This window comes from Tetrao urogallus (assembly GCF_951394365.1).
Source record: "Tetrao urogallus genome assembly, chromosome: 1".
NCBI lineage: Eukaryota > Metazoa > Chordata > Aves > Galliformes > Phasianidae > Tetrao > Tetrao urogallus.
Genome location: NC_136813.1, coordinates 165,580,256 through 165,600,550, shown reverse-complemented (window position 1 = coordinate 165,600,550; position 20,295 = coordinate 165,580,256). Strand labels below are relative to the sequence as shown.

At 35.9% G+C, this 20,295-nt stretch overlaps 1 protein-coding gene across 1 annotated transcript in view; it reads left to right on the top strand.

Annotated features, from left to right (window-relative positions):
• PNPLA8 (patatin like domain 8, phospholipase A2) overlaps positions 1 to 19,013 on the top strand; it is a gene marked incomplete at both ends in the record, with an annotated part of 32,406 nt that extends 13,393 nt beyond the window's left edge. The window contains 4 exons of the mRNA XM_079544325.1: positions 653 to 710; positions 3,602 to 3,796; positions 17,106 to 17,301; positions 18,739 to 19,013. Of these exons, the coding sequence (XP_079400451.1) occupies positions 653 to 710; positions 3,602 to 3,796; positions 17,106 to 17,301; positions 18,739 to 19,013 (724 nt within the window). The remainder of the gene's footprint in view (positions 1 to 652; positions 711 to 3,601; positions 3,797 to 17,105; positions 17,302 to 18,738) is intronic.
• Positions 19,014 to 20,295: the final 1,282 nt, after the last annotated feature.

Genomic DNA, 20,295 nt, shown 5'->3' with positions numbered 1-20,295 from the left:
CTTGGAATTCTTATGTTTGAGCACTCACTGTATAGACTTTTATACCTTTACTGTAAGGAAACACAAGTCAAAGCTGCTAAGAGGTTATTACCTAGTATAATTATAGCAGCCTGTGTCCTGTACCTGGAAAGTTATGTTCTCATTAGTGATTAGAATACAAGATATGGAAAACATTCCACCTATAAAATGAATGCTAAATGCATACTGAATTATTGGTATGGAAAATGTTCTTCTAAATCATGCAGGATGGTGCATTTATTTTCTTGGCTTTTGTTCTCATAATGGAAAACGTTTGCTTTTGTTCCTATAAAGCTTCTTGATGAGATTGTTGGGTTTTTTTTATTATTATTCTGAAATGCAGCAAAGTACTTTGTTTTGCTCTCGTGAAGTAGTTGAGTAATCATGATGAGTTTTTGGTTATGTGATGAAGTGAGTAACTGAATCAAGAACTCACTCTTCAAACTCATTTCCAACAGCCTAGAAAGCATGAAGCATTGGTCCATTGAAATACCGCAAAAACCTGATTATTAAAGTGAAATCCAAGCATTGTTTCTTCTAAATGCAGAATACTTATAAGGGCTTATAAAAACGTGCGTCTTTTGTTCATGGTAAAGCTCACAGAACATTTTCATTTTTCTACATTTATTTGTAGAGAAAAAATGGGCTCAAATCTAATGATTGAAACTGCACGAAATTCTAAATGTCCAAAGGTAAGTACAGTGTTCTAATATAAATACTAACTGTATGTGCAGGGGAAGAATATTGTATAAGAAAAAAAATGTGAGCACTGATAAGCTCTACAAGCATCTGTATAAGATAACCTGTGCTTCTAAAGAATAGAAGCTTAGATTTCTATAGCAATTCCTCATGTTTTTATTAATAGTGTAAGTTAGAAGATGTTTTAGGTTTGTAAGCAGAGAAATGGTAAATAGTTCTATGTCCAGGTGGAAGCTGATAAGGAGTGGTGGCTCCCATGGCTCTGGTCCATCTTGGGATCAGTACTCTTTAACATCTGTATCAGTGACATAGATGATGGGGTTGAGTGCACCCTCTGCAGGTTTGGAGATGATGCCAAGTTGAGTACTGCAGTTTATGTGATGGAAGGAGGAGATGCTGTCCAAAGGGACCTTGACTAACTGGAAAGGCGGGCCCATGTAAAACTTATGAGGTTTAACAAAGCTAAGTGCAGAGTGTTGCATGTGAGTCGGAGCAATCTCAGATGTGTGCAGACTGGGAGAAGAGCTCATTGAGAGTAGCCTTATCCAGAAGGACCTGGGGGTCCTGGTCAATGAAAAACAGAATGAACCAGCAGTGTGCACTTGCAGCCTGGAAGGCTAACAGTATCCTGGGCTGCATTAAAAAGGAGTGGTCAGCAGGGTGAAGGAGCGATTGTCTCTCTCTGCTCTGCCTTCTTGAGGCCCCATTTGAAGTACTTTCTTCAAGTCTGGGGTAAAGAAATATGTGGCACTTGTGGCCATCCTCTGAACCCTCTCCAAGAGGATGATTAGAGGGCTGGAGCACCTCTTGTATGAAGACAGGCTGAGGGAACTGGGCTTGTTGAGTCTGGAAAATGGCCTTCCAGTATTTAAAGGGAGATTTTAAACATGAGGAAAATTTTTACGTGAGGGCAATGGGAATGGTTTCAAACTAACGGAGGAGAGGTTTAGATTAGATGTCAGAGGAAGTTTTTGACTGAGGTGAGATGCTGGAGCATGTTGCCCCGAGATGTGGATGCCGTGTCCCTGAAGGTGTTCAAGGCCAGGCTGGATGGAGACAGCTCAATCTAGTGCTTAATCTAGTGGTCAGCAACTCTGCCTGTTACTGCCTGTTCTCTTACTGTGCAGTAAGAGAAAGGAGTCTCTTTATCTGGATAACCAGGTTTTCCTCAGTCTTGTTTGTTGACCCTGAGATACTTCCTGTATGTGAAGGGCACCAATTAATTGGAGAGACATTATATACAGAAACAGCATGAAAGATGAGAAAGGATGGGTATTTTATTTTTGGTGAACAACAGGGTGTGAAGAAAGAAGAGAAATATAATAGCATATATTTCAGAACAGTCTGTAATTAACAGGTGTTTTGGTGTCATAGCACTATATTCAATGCTTTACTGTTAAATGGAAGACATTCACATTTTTCTAAACATAGAAACACGTGCTTGACTGACTGCGTTCCTCATCCATGTCTAAAACAAGGACATAAAAAGGATGGAGTGGTATGTTACTTTCTGAGAGAAGCTAGCCTACACTGACTTGAAAGTTATCTTTGAACTGGGATCTTTGGCCTCATTCCATGTTCTTCAGTAATAAAATGTGAATATAAATAGAATTGAAACTAGTTGTTGGTAGTAATCACTCTGTAGTGCTTGCACTCTTTACGAGGCCAGTAAAATCAAAATAAAATGCACAGTTGGGTAAACTGTTAAATTTCTGAAGAGAGATGGAGTTTTCCAAAATGTGCTTAGTATTTTTCAAGTTGCACTTCACTTCAAGAAGTAAAATATGAATAGTGGGAGGGAAAAAAAACAAAAACCTCAAGCATTGATTTGATAGGTTTTTTAATTAAATTTTTCAAAGTATTCTTTTCCTTAATGCTTCTAGCAGTGCTTGGAACCAGGCCTTCCTTTAGACAAAACAGAGAAGTTTTCCTCTGACAAATGACAGCATACAATCATGCATACATTTTCCTTCTGTTTTTTTTTTGTCTTTTTTTTCCCCCGCATAGTAGTAATACTTGCTTTCTTTTTCTTTTCAAAGGTTCAAAGGTAAGCTTACTGTAAATTAGGTGACTGACTTAGCTGAAGAATGGAAATGAATCCAGTGATATCACACAGTGTCAGCTGCTAGTAATGCTGGTGCTGAGCAGTGTTTCACAGAAAAAAAACCTGCTCTGTAATAAACAATACACAAAATAGAATTGAACACCCACTTGTCTGCTGTATTGTTCTAAACAGTGTCAGACAGACTGGCTGCATCATTGCTAAAAGGTCTTGCATATTCTAATGCTTATCCATAATTATAGGTACACCCACTTCATGTCATTATATCTGGAAAATATGCTGAATTTTGTAATTGTACAATTTTTTTAATGGAAATACACTTATGTGAAAAGTCAAAGTTGTATGTGACTTAAAGATGTCTTAGTGTCCTTACAAAAAATCCTTGCAAGAAAATCTTTCAAAGATTTTTTTTCTTTTTGGAAGGGATCCTTTCTGCAGTCCTTTCATTGAAGTTGCAATGTTAAGTAATTTTTTTCCAGGAGAAATGGATTGTGTTAAATATATGTATTTCACACCATTGTTACATTGTTGGATACTGTGAGAATTGTTCTTGGTTCTCGTGCACTTCTTAAAGAAACAAAATAGAAACAATGAGAGGTTAAAAAAGCCTTATCTTTAGGGAGGTTGTGTTGTTTTGTTGTGTTTTTTTTTTTTTTTTTTTCTTTATCATTTAAAATTTACATAGGCATTATTTTAAAAGTTAGTAAATACACACTGAGCAGAGTTCCTGAGAGGCATTTAATGTATAAATTGAGTTTTTATAAGTTTGGGAGTTTGTCCTTATCTTTTATTACTTGATTTTTATTCCTTTCAATTCCCTAGGTAGCTGCAGTAAGCACCATTGTAAACAGAGGAACACCACTGAAAGCATTTGTTTTTAGAAACTACAATCACTTCCCTGGGGTTAAGTCTCATTATATTGGAGGCTGTCAGTATAAACTGTGGCAGGCCATTAGAGCATCGTCAGCTGCACCAGGGTACTTCCAGGAATATGTTTTGGGCAATGATCTTCATCAGGTAAGCTGAAATCTTAGCCTTGAGTAAGTATTTTTCCAGATATAATGCTGGAAAATCAGAATTAATCAAATACCTTTATAGCAGTAAGAAAATCTATGGCAGGTAGGAGCAAGGAAGAAAACTTTTCACGTGTATAGCCTTTATAGAACCAGAGAATGGCACTGGCTTAAAAATTGCAGGCTTCCTAATATGAACTTAAGTTTTTCTGCTGTTCCTTTCTTCTCTGCCTGGGAGGGAGCTTTATATGAGTTGTAAATGGCCTTTGACTTCCTGCTTACATCTGGTATTTCATTGGGCGTTATTTCACTGGATGGACAGTATGGCTTTCCATCTAACAGTACTGCAAAGTGTGAAAATTTCAAGTTGCATGTTTCAGTGCTCCATTTTGTTAATGAATCATTTCTATTCATTACATTTTACTTCTTTTTACTGATAGCTTATTAAGTTCTACACTGATTCCAAGTTGAAAAAGCAAAAAGAATAAGAGATGCTATGGCAGTGAGATTAAATTCAGAAGAGAGCTTCAAAAGAAATTCACTTTGAGTGTGAAGTGGTATATCCTATTAACAGTTGTATAATCAATGAATATTAAGATGCTATAATTATGAGATAAACAAGAGAGTTAGGCAAAGCAGACTACGATAACAAAAGAGAAGAAATAGAAGGCTTACCCCTATCCTGGGCTCACTCACAAAACTCCAGCAGAGCTAATCTCTAGAAGAGCTCCTTCCCCATTGGTAGCCAGCTCTTAAATAGGTCTAGGAGGGGTGGAGCCTGGCTCCACAGGTGAATTGCCTTCACCTGTGCTCCTCTGGCTGACTCATTGCTTGCCTCACGTGATCAATTAGAGGTTCAGCCCGTGACTCAGCAGTTCCCATACAACAGTGAATGCTGTTTTATTGTATTACAGCTTCTTTTGGTGACCGCGAGTGGTAAAGACAAGAGGAAATTAATTTTATGTAGTACATCTTTTTTTTAACCTTTATTATTGTCCTTCACTACTCGTTGACTGTTTGTTCTAGAACTCTGAATTTGAAAGAATCCTTTTTATTGTATTTATTTAAAAGTAGCAGTGCTTATTTTGGGAAAGATATATTGCAGATCTCTTGCAGAAAGGACTGTAGGATGACTGAATCTGAGGCCTTCAGCAAAGACAGTATAGGATTGCAGTCTTTCTAAAGAAAGCATCTATTGTATTTCCATCGTGTTAGTTCACATGGTGGCATTAGTCTTAACTAATGGAAAGCAACGATGGCATATTTGTGTGATGTGTACCATAATTAAGCATGAATGTACCTGGACCACATCCAGAATTTCTTATGGTATTTATTAAAATACTGTAGAATCTCATTAGCATTGTCATATGAGTTAAGTAATACTGAAGTTTAAAGACTAACAAATAATGTGCTAAGAGTCAATAAACGGAAGCAATGATAGAAAGGCAAAATAGGTAGAAGTTAATTTGAAAAACCAGCATAGGAGGAAAGTGCAGAAACTTGTCTCTAACAGTCCTGTGAAGAAACTGAAAGCAAGTCTGTGCACATTTTCTGCCTAATTGAGCTCTCCTGCTTTATTAATGATATTAGGAGAGGGTAAAAATACTTGAGGAAACTGTAGGCCATGGCTTGTAGACTCACAGGGCAGTCTGTATGCAACATACTAGGATTTGAGGCTATCTAACATTTCATATAGATTTCTTTTTCCAGTGCTCAGTTTCTCTTTCTGTAATGTACACAGTTGCATTTGCTGAGGTTTCTGGAAAGCAAAATGAGAAAGTTTATTGTAGACCTTATCCATTTCTTCTAGTGTAAGATAACTTTTTAATGTGTAATGTACTTAACTCATTCATATTAAATGAATTCACCTAATTTTAAACATTAATTAATGGAGAGTTCTTATTGGCAATTTTGTGTGTGTTGCAAAGACATCAAATACTCATTAAATGTAATGATTGAAAATGGCGATTTCAAAAGGTGAGCTGTATTTTGAAAAAGCATTTATAAGGAGCTGGCATAGTTGCATTCAAATATATTAAAAAAGTATGCAAGCTGGGGGGTAATGTTTTCATGAAGGGCAGGAAAGCCTTACTGCATCAACCAGATTGAGAGTACTTTTATTTTCTTCATACTCTGTTTCTCCTTTCTGTTTAGGGCTTTTTTGTTTTTCTTTTTTTTCTTTTGTATGTGTCTGGTTTTCCCCAAAGCATTTTAATCAGATGCCACCCAAAGTAAGCAAATAAGTTATTTTATTTTTCTGTGAAGCTAGAAAGGGAGTGGCACATCAGATATTCTTTTTGAAATCTTGAAACACTGTGGTCTTCCACCTGTCAAAGCAGAACTGGAAAGAGAGCTGGTTTAGTCTTTGGAGCTGCTCCAAGCTGCTCCTTAACTACTTGATCGGTCAGGGTTAAGCTATGCAAGGCACTTTTCTTCCTCTTCTCGCCATCCTACCCCCTCTTTCCTTGAATTGAGAGCACATCAAAGTCAGTCTGTGCATCTGTATGAAGAATAGCTCTATAGTATGATTTTAAACTTCTACAAAGTACTAAACTGCCAGACTTTGGTGAAATGTATTAAAGTGGATAGTAATAACACCTATATTCACTTTAAATCCTATTTAGCAGACTAGAGAACGTAAAATTATGATTAGTGTTATTAGAGATCAGGTCCAGTATTCTCAGATATGTAGAGTTAGGATGACATCTAGTTCATTTTCCTTACTTAGAGTTCTTTTGACAAAGCCCTTCGCTGTGATAGAGTCAGCATTGCCTCACAAACTCACAGTTCTTTCTTAAAACACTCTATTTGGTGTATTTGGATTGCTGAAGAGCAAGAGATTAGGATGTGGCTTGCTTAATTCTACAAAATTCATAAGGCTGTAGATTTTGTATTCTCTTTGCAGGGAGTACACCATGGTAAACACTGGAGAATTACATATGTTTTCAGTATTTAAACAGTTTATTGTAGTAGAAATAGATGCTAGATTTTCTAGTTATTCTTCCATATCATCTGAAAAATCTATGTTCTTTCCAAGCATGTTATGTTAATATCTTGAACTCTTTAAAATTTTTGGGGTTGTTGTCTTTTGTCTTTCAAACCCAACTGATTTTTTTTTTTGCCCAGATTATATTTTTCTTAACACGTGGGATGTGCTTTTTTTTTTTAATAGACAGCAGGCTAGCATGGTTCTATATGGCAAATGCTACGTAACTATTTGCATGCAGATCTGCATATCAGATTTAATTTGCATCAGTGCACATTCAAACTACCTTGAATTACCATGTTTTGATCCTGAGGGAAGAACCTTCTTGTCTTGAGCAAACTGTGACGTGTATGTTTTTGAATGTAATGGTACCTCAGTGGAAAATGTAAGATGATCAAGGAGTTTTATTTCTAGTAAGCATCCAAGATTGAACACAATACATACATGTAAATATTTCCAAATGCAATATGAAATTCAGTAATATTTCTGGTTAAAAAAGCTTTGTTATAATATTTCAGCTTCAGGATTTTTTTTTTTCAATAGGTTAATATAGTTCTTGTATTATTAGATTTGGTCAAGCATCATTACTGTAGAAGTTCACTGTAACTGGCCAAGAATGTTAACATGGTGGATCGTATACGATGCTATCATAGCTTACATGGAAATACTTATTCTTTTCTATTTATCAGCCTGCACACTAACAGATTGCACTGCTTTTGAACTACAGATGCAAATGAAGCATGCCATTGTTAGGCAGTAGTACCATGGGTTTTTTTTAATTCATCAATATAATATGCATTCATTGTATGCCAGAAGATTCAGTATTGTAGTACAATGTAGGAAATAAGATGGTTTTCTGTGGATTTTTGTTTTTAATGGATTGGAAACTTGTATTAATTTATCAATGTAATCATTTCTAGTTTAACCTATATATAATCTACTTCTGCATTGCTGCTCGTATTTCTACATGATTCAAAAAATAGAGAAGGCCAAAATGTGAAAATACTTGTAAAAAGCCTTATAAAACTCAGAATGGTAAATACAGTGAGATTTGTTTCTCAGCACTGTCATTTGGGACTCTAAAGGATTTTACATAGATGCCAGGCTTTGTATTGGTTTATCAATTGTATGTTGAAATCCGACTGAAAGACACTCTGTCATTTGATTTGACTTCAAATGTGTAAAAATACTTACTTTCACAATGGAAACATAGTGGATTTTGTTTATAGTCAGTCTGCATATTCTCTTTTTATTTTATCTAGCCTTTGTCTTTCTCGGAGTGCATGAAAGAGTTGGATGAGAGCTGTGTGCAAGGTTGAGATTAGTTCTTAAAGATGCTGTGTGTAACGCTAGCTGTATTTGCTGCAGCCATGCCTGAGCTGAACTGTGCCTGTTCACTTTGACACTCACATTTCCATCCATCCATATATATTTATACATGTATGTGTATTTGTGTACACACAGTCATGCCCTTTCTCTGGGAACATTCCAGTCTCACTTCCTGTATTAGCCTCTGTAAATGTTTGAGAGGATTGCAGTGTGTTAATTTATTAATAAGTTACTAAATTATTTCTATAATTCTTCTGATAGAACTGCTAAAAGATATTTCCAGGTGCCCAAATGCTTTGTTTTTATTTGTGCAGTTGATAACTTGATGCCAGCTTTGTTAAACTTCCATTAAAAAAAAATTAAGCAGTTCAAAAAAAAAAAAAAAAAAAAAAAGATAACAAATAGCAATATTTACATTCAGGTCAACCGTGCCATGCTATCTTGTTCCACTCTGTCAAGAAGGAAAAACAGCGCAGCTGTTGGTAGATGAGGGGAGGAGGATTAATATTCTTTGTGGTTCAAAAGAGGAAGACATTAGCATTCAAAGGGATTTAATCCCTGTAACATGCTTCTCCAGGAACCGTGCAAGTCAAGAGAGACCAAGTCATGATGTCACAGTGTACAAGCTGTATTGCCACACATCAGCTTTTTGATATTAAAATCTATTTAAGAAGCACTGAGTGTCTCTTAAGCTCTCTCCAGGCCTGCTACAACCGGGGATTTTTTTTCCCCCTACTTCTCATGGAGGGGTGTCATTTTTTTTTTTTTTTTAATTGCTATTCTGTAGTGTAAAAAGCATTTCTTTTTTAGCTGTTCAACAGTGTCACTTCAGTAGACAGTGCAGTATGCTGAGCAAATTGCCAATTAATTAATAGAGCAATTGGAGATTTAACAATCATTATGCACACTTCACTTACTTGATTTTACGGTAAAAACTAAACTTGATTAATTAGGGCATGGGGAGGATGGGAAGGCATTTAACAAAGCCATACATCTTTCTCAAAATAAAATATGCACTGTTTGACACAACTTTTTCTTAAGTATGTTCCCATGATTTCACTGCTTTGTTACAATTCATTTAATAAAAAACTAGTGTTGACTTACAGTAATGCTCAAATAATAATATTTTCCAGACCACCTTTGAGCAAGATCAATTACTGAAGTGGTTGAGAAATCGGCAGCTAATTTGTTAGTTGAGCATTAATAATCCAGGAGAAACAATGCATATGGTGAGAACATGAACTGGAAATAATATATATATATATATATATATATATATATATATACACACATATATATATATACACATATATATATATATATGCAGTAATATAATATGTAACTAAAATTTCAAGTTTCCTCTCATTGGAGGGGGAAAAAAAAACACACATTTTCTTCATATTCTTTAGACTTCTTTCCTTTTAGCCGAGGGTAAATTTGCAAGCACCATTTCATGTCTGTAGCTTGTTATGAGAGAGGCCTTCAAAAGTGATTCGCTTAATAGATCCTACCCTAATTGGTTTTACATGGTAGCTTTTAAAATTAGATTCAAGGGTACTTCCCAGGCTCTAAGAAGACATAGAATATAGGTCACATTGGAGTTCTTTTCATTCTTAGGATATGCCACGGTGATCAGCATGCACCAGAGCTTATGCAGACTGTGCTTTAATAGGTGTATCTTGTTCTCACAATGATAGAAACAAATATTTCTTTGTTTCTCTGTCTACTTGTTGCCATACGCATTTTGTTCACCACTTGGATACATGCAGTTTGTTTTCTCCTGTGGATTCTATGGATTTGGTTAGCAGCTCATAGGGTGAATGGCCAAAGGGCAGGTTAGCAGCCTTCACGAAAATGCTGTGTTTACTGCAGCAGTGTTTCTTTGCAGACAAGGCTGCTTTTAGGATTCCCAGCAGAGATTTGCTAAATGACTTGGTTTTGGAAGATTTGTTTAATGAAAGGAAATAGAGGGTGTGTTTTGTTTAGGCATTTAATTTGGAAGCACTATGATGTCCATGATTCAGAGTGATTTGTTACTGTAAATGTAATATTTCAGTGTACTTATATGAAAAAGAGAAAAAAAAATAATTCCCAAAGGAGCTGTATTAGATTGCATTATTTTTTTCTTTACTTTGTCAATCTATGTGTCCTTACTAACACCATTTACCAGCTCGTATTTGCTATAACTAAATCTTGTAAAATTAGAACTGACTGGAATAAAAAAGAATTGAGAGCTGAGGCAATGCAGTAGTGTGTCCAGTCAGTCTAGGTTGCTCCTCTAAAGTGCTGACGTCACTGGTCATTGTTTCTTAAGAGATAATAAAGGAATATTTACTGTCAGTTATACCTGTAATTTTTATTTTAAGCTGTACATCTGTCTAATGGCGAGTTGGAAGGAACCATGTTTCATCATGAAATAGCCTTGTGGTGGTCCTTGTGGAGGAAAGCCTACGAGTGTGCTGTTACTTTTGATACAGTTACCTTGTTTATGATACATGGTGGTCTGTTGGATGTTGCAAGTAATTACTTCATGCTTTGTCACGTGCCATCCACTCTGATTTGCCTTCTGCATTGTAGTTTAGTATAGGAAACTGCCCTCTTTTTGTCGTGGATGCAGGTCTTAGCACCACAGTGGTGATACTTTTCACCATGCATAGAAAACGTGCATGAAGTTGGTTGGTTAATACCAAGTGCATTCGCATTAGTTGAATGGGATACAGTGCCTAAGCCCTGTTTCCTGTGCTGAGCTTCTCTTTTAGTGCGTGGATTAATCTATAGTGCTAATTTTGCAAATTCCAAACAGGCTGATCTCTTTGATTCTTTATGTTGCAGTTTTTCTTGTACTGAGTTATGTGTCCAACTATGTCTTTAGTAGCAGTGTACTTTTTTATATATTTTTGTCTCATGTTTGAGAATTATTTCAGCTGGCATTTCCTTAGGGGGAAAAAAAGAGAGTACAGATCAAAACCGTTTGCCTTGGGTAAAATCCAGTCTCTGTCATCGTTGCCAGTTGCATTATAGACTGTAATTCATAAACATGTAAAGCTGTCTCTGCTGTTGCTACCCTTGTAGAAGGTTATTTTGAGAAGGATATTTCTTCATCTTTTGATGGCCAGAAGAGTTCTGATTTTGTTTATTCGTAGCTGTTCGTAGTGGATATGAGTTCTGCTTGTATCTGTTCTGTTCTCTCGTTTAATTAACTCTTCTTTTACTTGTATTTACACCCCCTCTCTCACTGACAATACAAATACTTGATTGTTTATATCAAAATGCTGACTCCTTCATGTTAATTACCTCCAGTAATTAACTTGCTTTTTCTTAAATTTTGTCCATTTTAAGATCAAATCATGTAATTATGAACCTGTTTTGTTCAGTTTCAGTATAATAAAATCTAACATTTACATCACAAAGAGTGGAACTATTAAATAATGGAAATAGTTTGAATAGTTTTGTTTAAAAAAATTAATAGACTAATTTCATTTGACTTCAAAGTATGAAAAGTAAAACTCCTCTTTAGCACTGCCTGTGCTTTACAAACACAACAGGGAGAGCAGAAGTTGGGATGTGTGTTTGGTGTCACTGTAGACTTAACCACAACCCAGCTTTTTGTATTTACACTGCACACTGTGATCCTTTCTTGTTGGTTGTTTTAAATTCCGTTGTTCGTTACTCAATTAATGTAATTAAATGTGGTACACAGTTTATGCCTTTAATGGAATATCCGACTATATATTTCATTGCCCAATAATTCTTTCTAGCAAATCTTCACCAATACAATGTAAGTACATTTTCTGTGTCTGACACAAAAATTAATTCAGTAATGTCTTCAGAGCAGCTGGTCGTTTTCTGTGAATTAATGACCTGCTGGGATGAGTTAATAATTTAAGATAATCACCTAGCATTATACCTCTGCCAACCATTCATTCTAAAGAAATGTCAAGAGCAAACATGGCTAATGTAGAAGAAAATAATGTAAAATATATTAAATATTTAGCAATAGCAATTGGTAGCTCTCAGAAGCATTTAGCATGAGATTTGTATGTATATAAACAACGTAGAGTGGCATTGTTAATTTTTAGAAAAATAAGTACTGTATAGGAGAACAGCTATAGTGAAAATTAAACTTAGTAAACTTTCAATCTTTATTGGATACTTCCTATAGTTCATGTAATGTGATCTTAATATAGGGTGTTCTTTTTTCAGTTGATGTAGTAGAAGTACAAATGTAGCTTTTAAAATGTTCCGATTTTTTACTAATCAAAGTCAGAAATAATGGAAATATTGATATCAGTGTCATTTAATAATGCAAATACAAATTCATTTAATTATATTTTCTGCACAAGTACTTTCTAAAGAGTTTTTCTGTTAGCCCATTCAAATGGAACCAGTTTTCTGCTCTAAACTGGAGCAGTTGTTTTCACAGTTCCAGTATCTGTTTTCCTAGTTTAAAAAAAAAAAAAAAAAAAAAAAAAGCCTTTATGAAATGATGAGCAGAAGACATTTGAGGAATATTAAAGGAGCATCTGAATTTCATTCAGAATCTCATTCTGAAATTCTTAGAACTTTGGTGTACAGGAGGAATGCATTCGTATTCTCACTCCCATCTTCTACACTGAGAATATTCACTGCTGCTCAGATGAACATTCTGAGATGATTTTGCAGAATGATTTGGCAAAGCCTACTTTTTATTTAAGGAAACCTGGCTTAATTTTTTTGGAGTGTTTTAATTTTTCAGAGCATCAATCTCTTACCGTAGTGCAGAGAGTCTTCAAGTCCCCATTTGAAACAGTAAACCTTGTTCTTAATCTGCAGCTGTTAATTATTTCTATGTTGACTTTAAACACAGAATTTGAAAAGTACTTTTCAAAGTCTTTTCAGAATCTTAGCCTGTCTTGTCTTAGCCTGTGACAGCTTTGTTCTAGTACTTTTTCCAGTCCTTCCGTATTTACAATGAAAGTAAACAACAGAGCAAGTCTGTAGAAGTGAGCTAAAATGCAAAGCATGTCTGCATAAGCAGTGAGGTGAAATGGTTACTATGGAGCCTGCAAACTCAGCTTCCAAATGTCAGACTTGGCTTTCTTAAGTCATATCCTTCACCCAGTGCTAGATTATTTTCTTCACAAAACTTAACATCACTTAAGTGAAACTTCAGGATGCTGCACGCAGCAATCAGAAGGTACAGTGTGAGATTGACAAAATTAAGAAATGAAGTGATAGCTTATGGGTAAGCAGTGTGTTCTGAACTTCATTTTAAAAAGAAAAACAAAAACATCCATAGTAATGTGTGATTTAAACTGCTTTTTTATAAAATCTTCAGTTGAAGAACTGTTTTAAAATTACTGGTTTGAATAGTTGAGTGGTGATTTCATGCATGTTCACCTTAATTATTTACATAAAACAAGAATTCAAGAAGGTTCTGTGCTTCCAGGCTCCTGAGTGGTCTGGAGCACTTTTTTTATTTGAGGTCTCTGTGTATTTTCCTTTGGATTATGAAGTAAACGGGAAACATTTGACAATATTTAAGCATGCCTACCTTAATACCTAGAACTGTATGAGCAAGGAATCTTCACCAAAGAGATGTCATTGGAACATATACCTAAAAAAGTGCACTTCTGTTTTTATTTAAATATTGATCTGGTAGTCAGAGCACAAGGGAGCGTTCTCTGCTTTGTAACTGTCGAAATACTTGGAGAAAATATTAACTACAGCTCTAGCATAGCTAACTAACTGGGCCCTAAAAGAATGGGTATGCTTCCATTGAGGAGTTCTAGAACTGAAGAAAATGACACGGCAGATGATGCACAGAACTGGATTTGTTTAGCCTGAAAAAAGAGAAGGTCAAAGAGGAGGCAGAACGCAGCCTTCTGTCTAAGGGGAAGAATCTCTAGCTAGGCTTTTTAAAAAGCACAGAACAAAGTGCAGACAGTGAAAGCTGTAGAATCTCTGTTCTTGGATGTTTTCAAAATTCAGCTTGGTGAGGCCCTGGGAACCTGACCCAACTTTGAAGTTTGTCCTGCTTTGAGCAGGAGGCTGGACCAGACAACCTCCTGAGGTCTCATTCTCTTTCATTTTCCTAAAGTTCTACACTCTTTAAAGAAACAGAACATGAGTCATGTTATGATGTATGTTATTTTAGCTGTAAAACAAACTTTTAAAAGCCTTTCTTACAAAATACAGAACTGCACCAGTATAGTCTGGAGTCTTTAAAAAAACAAAAAAAAAAACAAACAAAAAAAACAAAACAAAAAAAAAAAACAAAACCACAAATATGCATTTTTCACACACAGCACATACCTTGGAAATGAGCTGAAGGACTGACTTACAGTAACTCTTTAAATGACAAAAATTGCTGATCAGCATCCACAAAAACATGCAATTGTCTGACTATGTGCCAGGCAACCAGCCAGAGTAGACCAGTGACTCATTTGCTTTGTCCTCCCATGCTTAGATTGTCCTTGACCACATTTCACCATCTCCTCTCATTCAGTTAGTTCTCAATCTAACTGCAAACTTTTCCACTTCCCGAGCATACATAGTTACCCCTTCCCTGGGCTGCTATAGGCAGTGCACTGGCAGCTCTTACACACTCCTTCATACGCTAAACTTTGCAAAACTGCATCACACTTCAGTCATCTTAATTTGCAGACAGCACACTGAGCACAAAGTGCAAGAGTAGAACATTAGTGCAAGCAAGTGCTGATGAGGGGTATGCCACTTCCCTAGTGACATCATGCAGGTTAACAATAGGGAAGAAAACTTTAATAATAATAATAATAATCTGATAAAAATAATGGAGGTAATCAAACACATTTTAAAATGGAGCTTAATACATGTATAAACAAGCTTGGTTGTGACAGTGAAGCACTGAATTCAAGCACTCGGACTTTGCTTTCAGTCTTTTGCCAAAGACTTTCCAAGTGGCAAACATTTAGTTGTTATACTGAGCTTAACATTTTATCAAGTGATTCCCAAGTGTGCTTTATGAAATACTCCTCTTCCCAATACAGACTTTTCTAGAACTCCTCAGTGGAAGCATAACCATTCTTTTAGGGCCCAGTTAGTTAGCTGTGCTAGAGCTGTAGTTAATATTTTCTCCAAGTATTTTGACGGTTACAAAGCAGAGGAGGCTCCCTTGTGCTCTGACTACCAGATGAATTTATTTAAAACAGAAGTGCACTTCTTTAGGCATACGTTCCAATGAAATCTCTTTGGTGAAGATTCCTTGCTCATGCAGTTCTAAGCAATATTTTTAATGTGAGAATTTCATTCTTTGAATTAATGTGTTGTAATGTTTCTGGAGCTGCAAAACATGAGTTAAATTATTGCACTGCTTTCTTCATTAAGTCTTCTAAAGCTCAGTTTAACTAATAACATTATCTACTGATTCAGTAGTTGATCATTGAAAGCAGAAGAGCAATATCATGAAGATCTTTGTCAGAGTAAGCTGATTTGAAACACAATATTGATTGGATCATTATCAATAATAATCTGAAGGTGAAGAAAATAAATTAGTTACCCTTGTTATTGAGTATTACTTCTGACTTTCCAAGAATAGCGTATACCTATATTAATTCTAAAATTATATAAAAGGTGTCTTAATGAATAATTACTGTCATTCCAGTAGACCTGAATTGAAAACTGTTTAAATGGAAATTATTTGGTAAGCATTTTTTAATCTCTGTTATAAAGAAATAAGTAAGCACCATGAAGATAAGTATTAAGATTCATGGGGAATTGTATCAAGGACAAAGACATCCTTGTATTTTGTTTTCTGTGTAGAATTAAATTTATACGTAAGCAAGGATAATAGGCACTGAAAAGACTATTCATTTTAGCACTGTTCTGAGCAAAGTAGACAGTAGTCCAGAAGCAGCTCAAAGATCTTTTTGTAGGTTAAAATAGAAGCTTGATAAACAAAAAAAGACAAAACTCCTCATCTCAGCAATCCCATTACTACTTGTCTAGCACAGCTGTAGTTAATAAAAGTTCCTGTAAAGTGTGCAGCAATTCCATAATGTTTTTCATTCTAAGCTCTGTTTGAATCTCATTGGTTTCTTTGTTATTCTTGTAATGTGATGGACAGGTACAGGATATAGGTAGTTCAGGGAGCTTTTGCATAGTGCTTTTGCAAATATTCATCCATATTCTGTTTCTTCTGTATTTTATATGGTTTTTTGAATGGCTATAAAAAATCTTGGTCTCTGCTATGATTAATTACTGTTCTTAACTACAGAAATCTTGAAAACAAAAGTCTCTTTTATGTTCATATATTCTATTGCTTGCATTTAGTATGCTTTTCTGAAGTTGGCTGTCTTAGAAGCCTAGAAGACAGAAGTACATACTGAAGTAGCAGAGATTACCAATTAAGTGAGCGAGTTCAGCACAGGGCCACAAAGATGATGAAGGGAGCATTTCAAATGAGGGAAAACAGAGAGCAGAGGCTGCTCAGCCTAGAGAAGACTTGTGGGGGAGGGGTATCTTATCAATGTGAATAAATAAAGGTTTGGAGAGAACGTAGAAGAGGGAATACCCTTAGAAAAGACGAGAAGTAACAACACAAATCAAAAAAGAAAATTATGAGGGTGGTCAAACACTGGAAGAGATTGCCCAGAAAGGTTTTGGAGTCTCCATGTGTGGAGATACTCAGAACTGAACTGATTGTAGCCCTTGGCAGCACACTTCAGCTGATCCTCTGCAATGAGGGGGTTTGGACTACACGACCTCAGTCGTTCCTTCCTACTCTGAACTATTTGCTCCCACCAGCAGAACTCACCAGTGATTCAAGAGATGAGCTGGCAGTGTCCATAAGCTCAGGAAACTTAGCTATGTGGCAGCTGCAAAGCACAAACAGAGCACTTGCACAAAAGATGAAAATTATTGCCTGTTTTCATTGAGATGTTTTAATACAAAAGTGCTATCCAGTTCAGTTTGTAATTGCAATTTTGTTTTATTCACATCATATATAGTATTAACCTTTACATTTATTTTTAATTTACAGGATGGAGGCTTGCTTCTAAATAATCCTTCTGCACTGGCAGTTCATGAGTGCAAGTGCCTTTGGCCAGATGTTCCACTGCAGTGTCTGGTATCGCTGGGTACAGGCCGATACGAAAGTGCAGGGAAGACAAACGTCACATACACCAGTTTGAAAGCCAAACTCACAAACGTTATCAGCAGTGCAACTGACACAGAAGGTTAGTGTCTTAATTTGTCTTTGTTCTCTGGCTCTTTTCAGCTTTTTGATTATTCTAATAATTTCAATTGAGAGAGCAATTTGCAACATTTTGTTTTTCCCTTTCTCTCTGTCTGACCCACTGAAACTTCTGCCTAAGCCATATAACCTGTAGAAAGATCATGTTTGTTTGACTTTATTGGTGTCAAAATTAAAAGCAGACAGAGAGTTTTAAGTGTTTTTTTTTCTACCAGCAAGTGTTTGGAATGGGTTGTCCAGAGAGGTGGTGGATGTCCTGTCCTTGGGGGGAACATTCAAGGTCAGGCTGGACTGGACTCTGAGCAACCTGACCTAACTGTGGGTGTCCCCATTCATTGCAGGAGAGTTGGACTAAATGGCCTTTGAAGATCCTTTGCAACTCAAACAATTCTATGATTCTGTGATTTGAGTTATAGCAAGAACACACGCAGTAAAGCATGTCTCTTCTTAACTTATTACATGTAGTTAGTGTTTTAATACTAGTATTACAGGTCTTCTGGAGATGAGAATACGAGTGCATTTCTCAGTGTTACCTCCATGAGTCTTCATCACTGTGCCATTGCTGAGCTCTTTTAGCTTATGAGGTCTTGGCTGATGACGTAGGTAAACTGCAGGTACCTGAAAACTGAGAATTCCACTAGTAATCCAGCAGGATTTGTACAAAGGGATATTGAGAGAGGGAGTGGTAAGAATGCAAAGAAAGAAATAAGAGATGAAAGCTGGAAGTAGTCATGGAAATGGAAGTTTAAAGGAGATATAAGAGGAGAGATCTTAAAGGAGGGAGAATTGAGGCTATGGAAGGAGAAGAAAAGAAGAAGCAAAGAGAGTAACAAATAAATCTATTACATAGCCAGTTTATTTCTGCACTGGTTATTTTTCAGAATTCAAACATTTTACAATTCATGAAAATTTCTAAACCAAAACGTGTGTTCATAATACATAATGGTTGCAGTTTAAAGAAAGCTTCAAAACTACGTAGTTTTTTTTTACTGCAGACTTTAAGATGAGAGTTGAATATATAGCTCTGTTTCATAATACCTTCTCCAGTTAATATTGAGTGTAACAAATCATGAGTGGGGATATGTAAGTTACATTACTGCTGTTCAGAATGTGTTCTTATTCATCAAGGAATGAACATGCATGGATCTGGATAGCTCACAAAGTCTTCTTGATTATCATGAATGCAATTGTCGTAGAATAAAAGGTGAAGCTTTTCAGCAAAAGCAGAGCTATGGGGTTGTTTGCAAAATGAGTTTTATTTCTTTGTATGAGGCAATAGTGGGAAAAAAATGTCCTTAGTAAAGCAGCACATATTTACACTTTCTGGGTCATGTCACTCCAGAGCACTCGTTGTTCAGACTGTAGGACTGTTTGCCTCTCATGTAAATGTTACCGTTTCCTACGTTTGTTTTCGATGCAGAAGTTCACACCATGCTGGATGCGCTGTTACCACCAGACACTTATTTCAGATTTAATCCTCTGATGAATGAAGACATACCTCTGGATGAAAGCCGGAAAGAGAAACTCAGTCAGTTGCAGACAGATGGAATTCGCTATTTAGAACGAAATGAAGAAAAGCTGAAAAAAGCTGCAAAAATACTAACACAAGAAAAATCAACTTTACAGAAATTTCACGATTGGATAAAATTAAAGGCTGACATGTATGAAGGGTTTCCTTTTCTTTCCAAATTGTGAATATGTAATGCATGAAACTCTGTAAATGTAAATCTTATTTCAGAAAACTCATTCAGTACTGTAGAGGAACAGTGTCTGTTGTGGGTGAGCAACATCTTTGGAAGCTATCCGTAGAGCTCTGGTGCAAGGATGGCTGTCTTGTGCACACTTACCTTGATATCAAGTTTTATGGTGTTAATTATTATTTTAGAACTTTAGGGAACTTACTGTTGTTCTTATTCAATTTGTTGAAGTCAGTAAAACTGAAAATTATGAAAACAATGTATTTTTCAATGTACCATATTTATCGTTGGAGCAAGACTCGGTCAGCCGCCAGGCTCATTGAAAATAAACAAATTAATGACAAATAAAATCCTCATTCACTTTACAGTAGGCAGCATACTTGTTAGGCTCTTATGTAGCCAGTGAATTTAATAGAAGTGAAACCAAAAACAAAAAGAAACTTTGCTTGTGTTAATTGCACTTTTGAATTTGAAAGATAACATCTAAATTCTTTTTCTTTTCAATGGTTTTTGTACATAACTATTCAGTAAGATGTTTGGATGACTATAAATGGCATATTAAATTATGAAGATTAACTGATATTTTTAAGACTTGTTGCCTTTTTTTTTTTTTACTTCAGATTGGTTTGTTCATTATTTGGAAATAATCCCAAGCCCTCCAACTTCATTTGAGCTGCTGTTCTTATCAGAAGGTAAAGGAAATAAAGCTTTAGAACAGTTCACTATTTAGGCACGTGAGAAGCTTGTTATAGAAGCTTCAGTTTTTGATGTCAAACGTCAGGTGTCAAGAAAAAATTAGCAGTTGGTACCTGAAATAATAAATTATGCATTGTCTTTCAACTTTCATACATGCACTCTCTTGAAGTTGTGTTAGAGTTGTGAAGTTTTATTTACAGCTTACTGTGATCTTACTACTCATTCCATTGCAACCTCTTGCTTATGTTAAGCGGGGTGGTGTGGTGAGCACTGCCGATACGGGATGTTAATGAAACATTTTCAACAATGCTATTAGAAACTCTATAAGTGCAATGAAATGTGAGTCAGCTGCTGTCGTGCGTTGGGCACCAGGACAAGTCAAGCACTCTTCTCTGGGTGACTTTTTACATCTCAGTAGACAGCTACATGGAACTGCTTACTGTGTAATATGTCCAATTTCACCAAAAAGCAGCATTTGTCCATTTGCCTTTCAGGGGTTATAAGCTGCCATTGCATTGTTTTCTAAATATAATGCTTACCTTGACAGTCACCTTCTCTACTTGTCTTCTTCAATCAAATGTTAG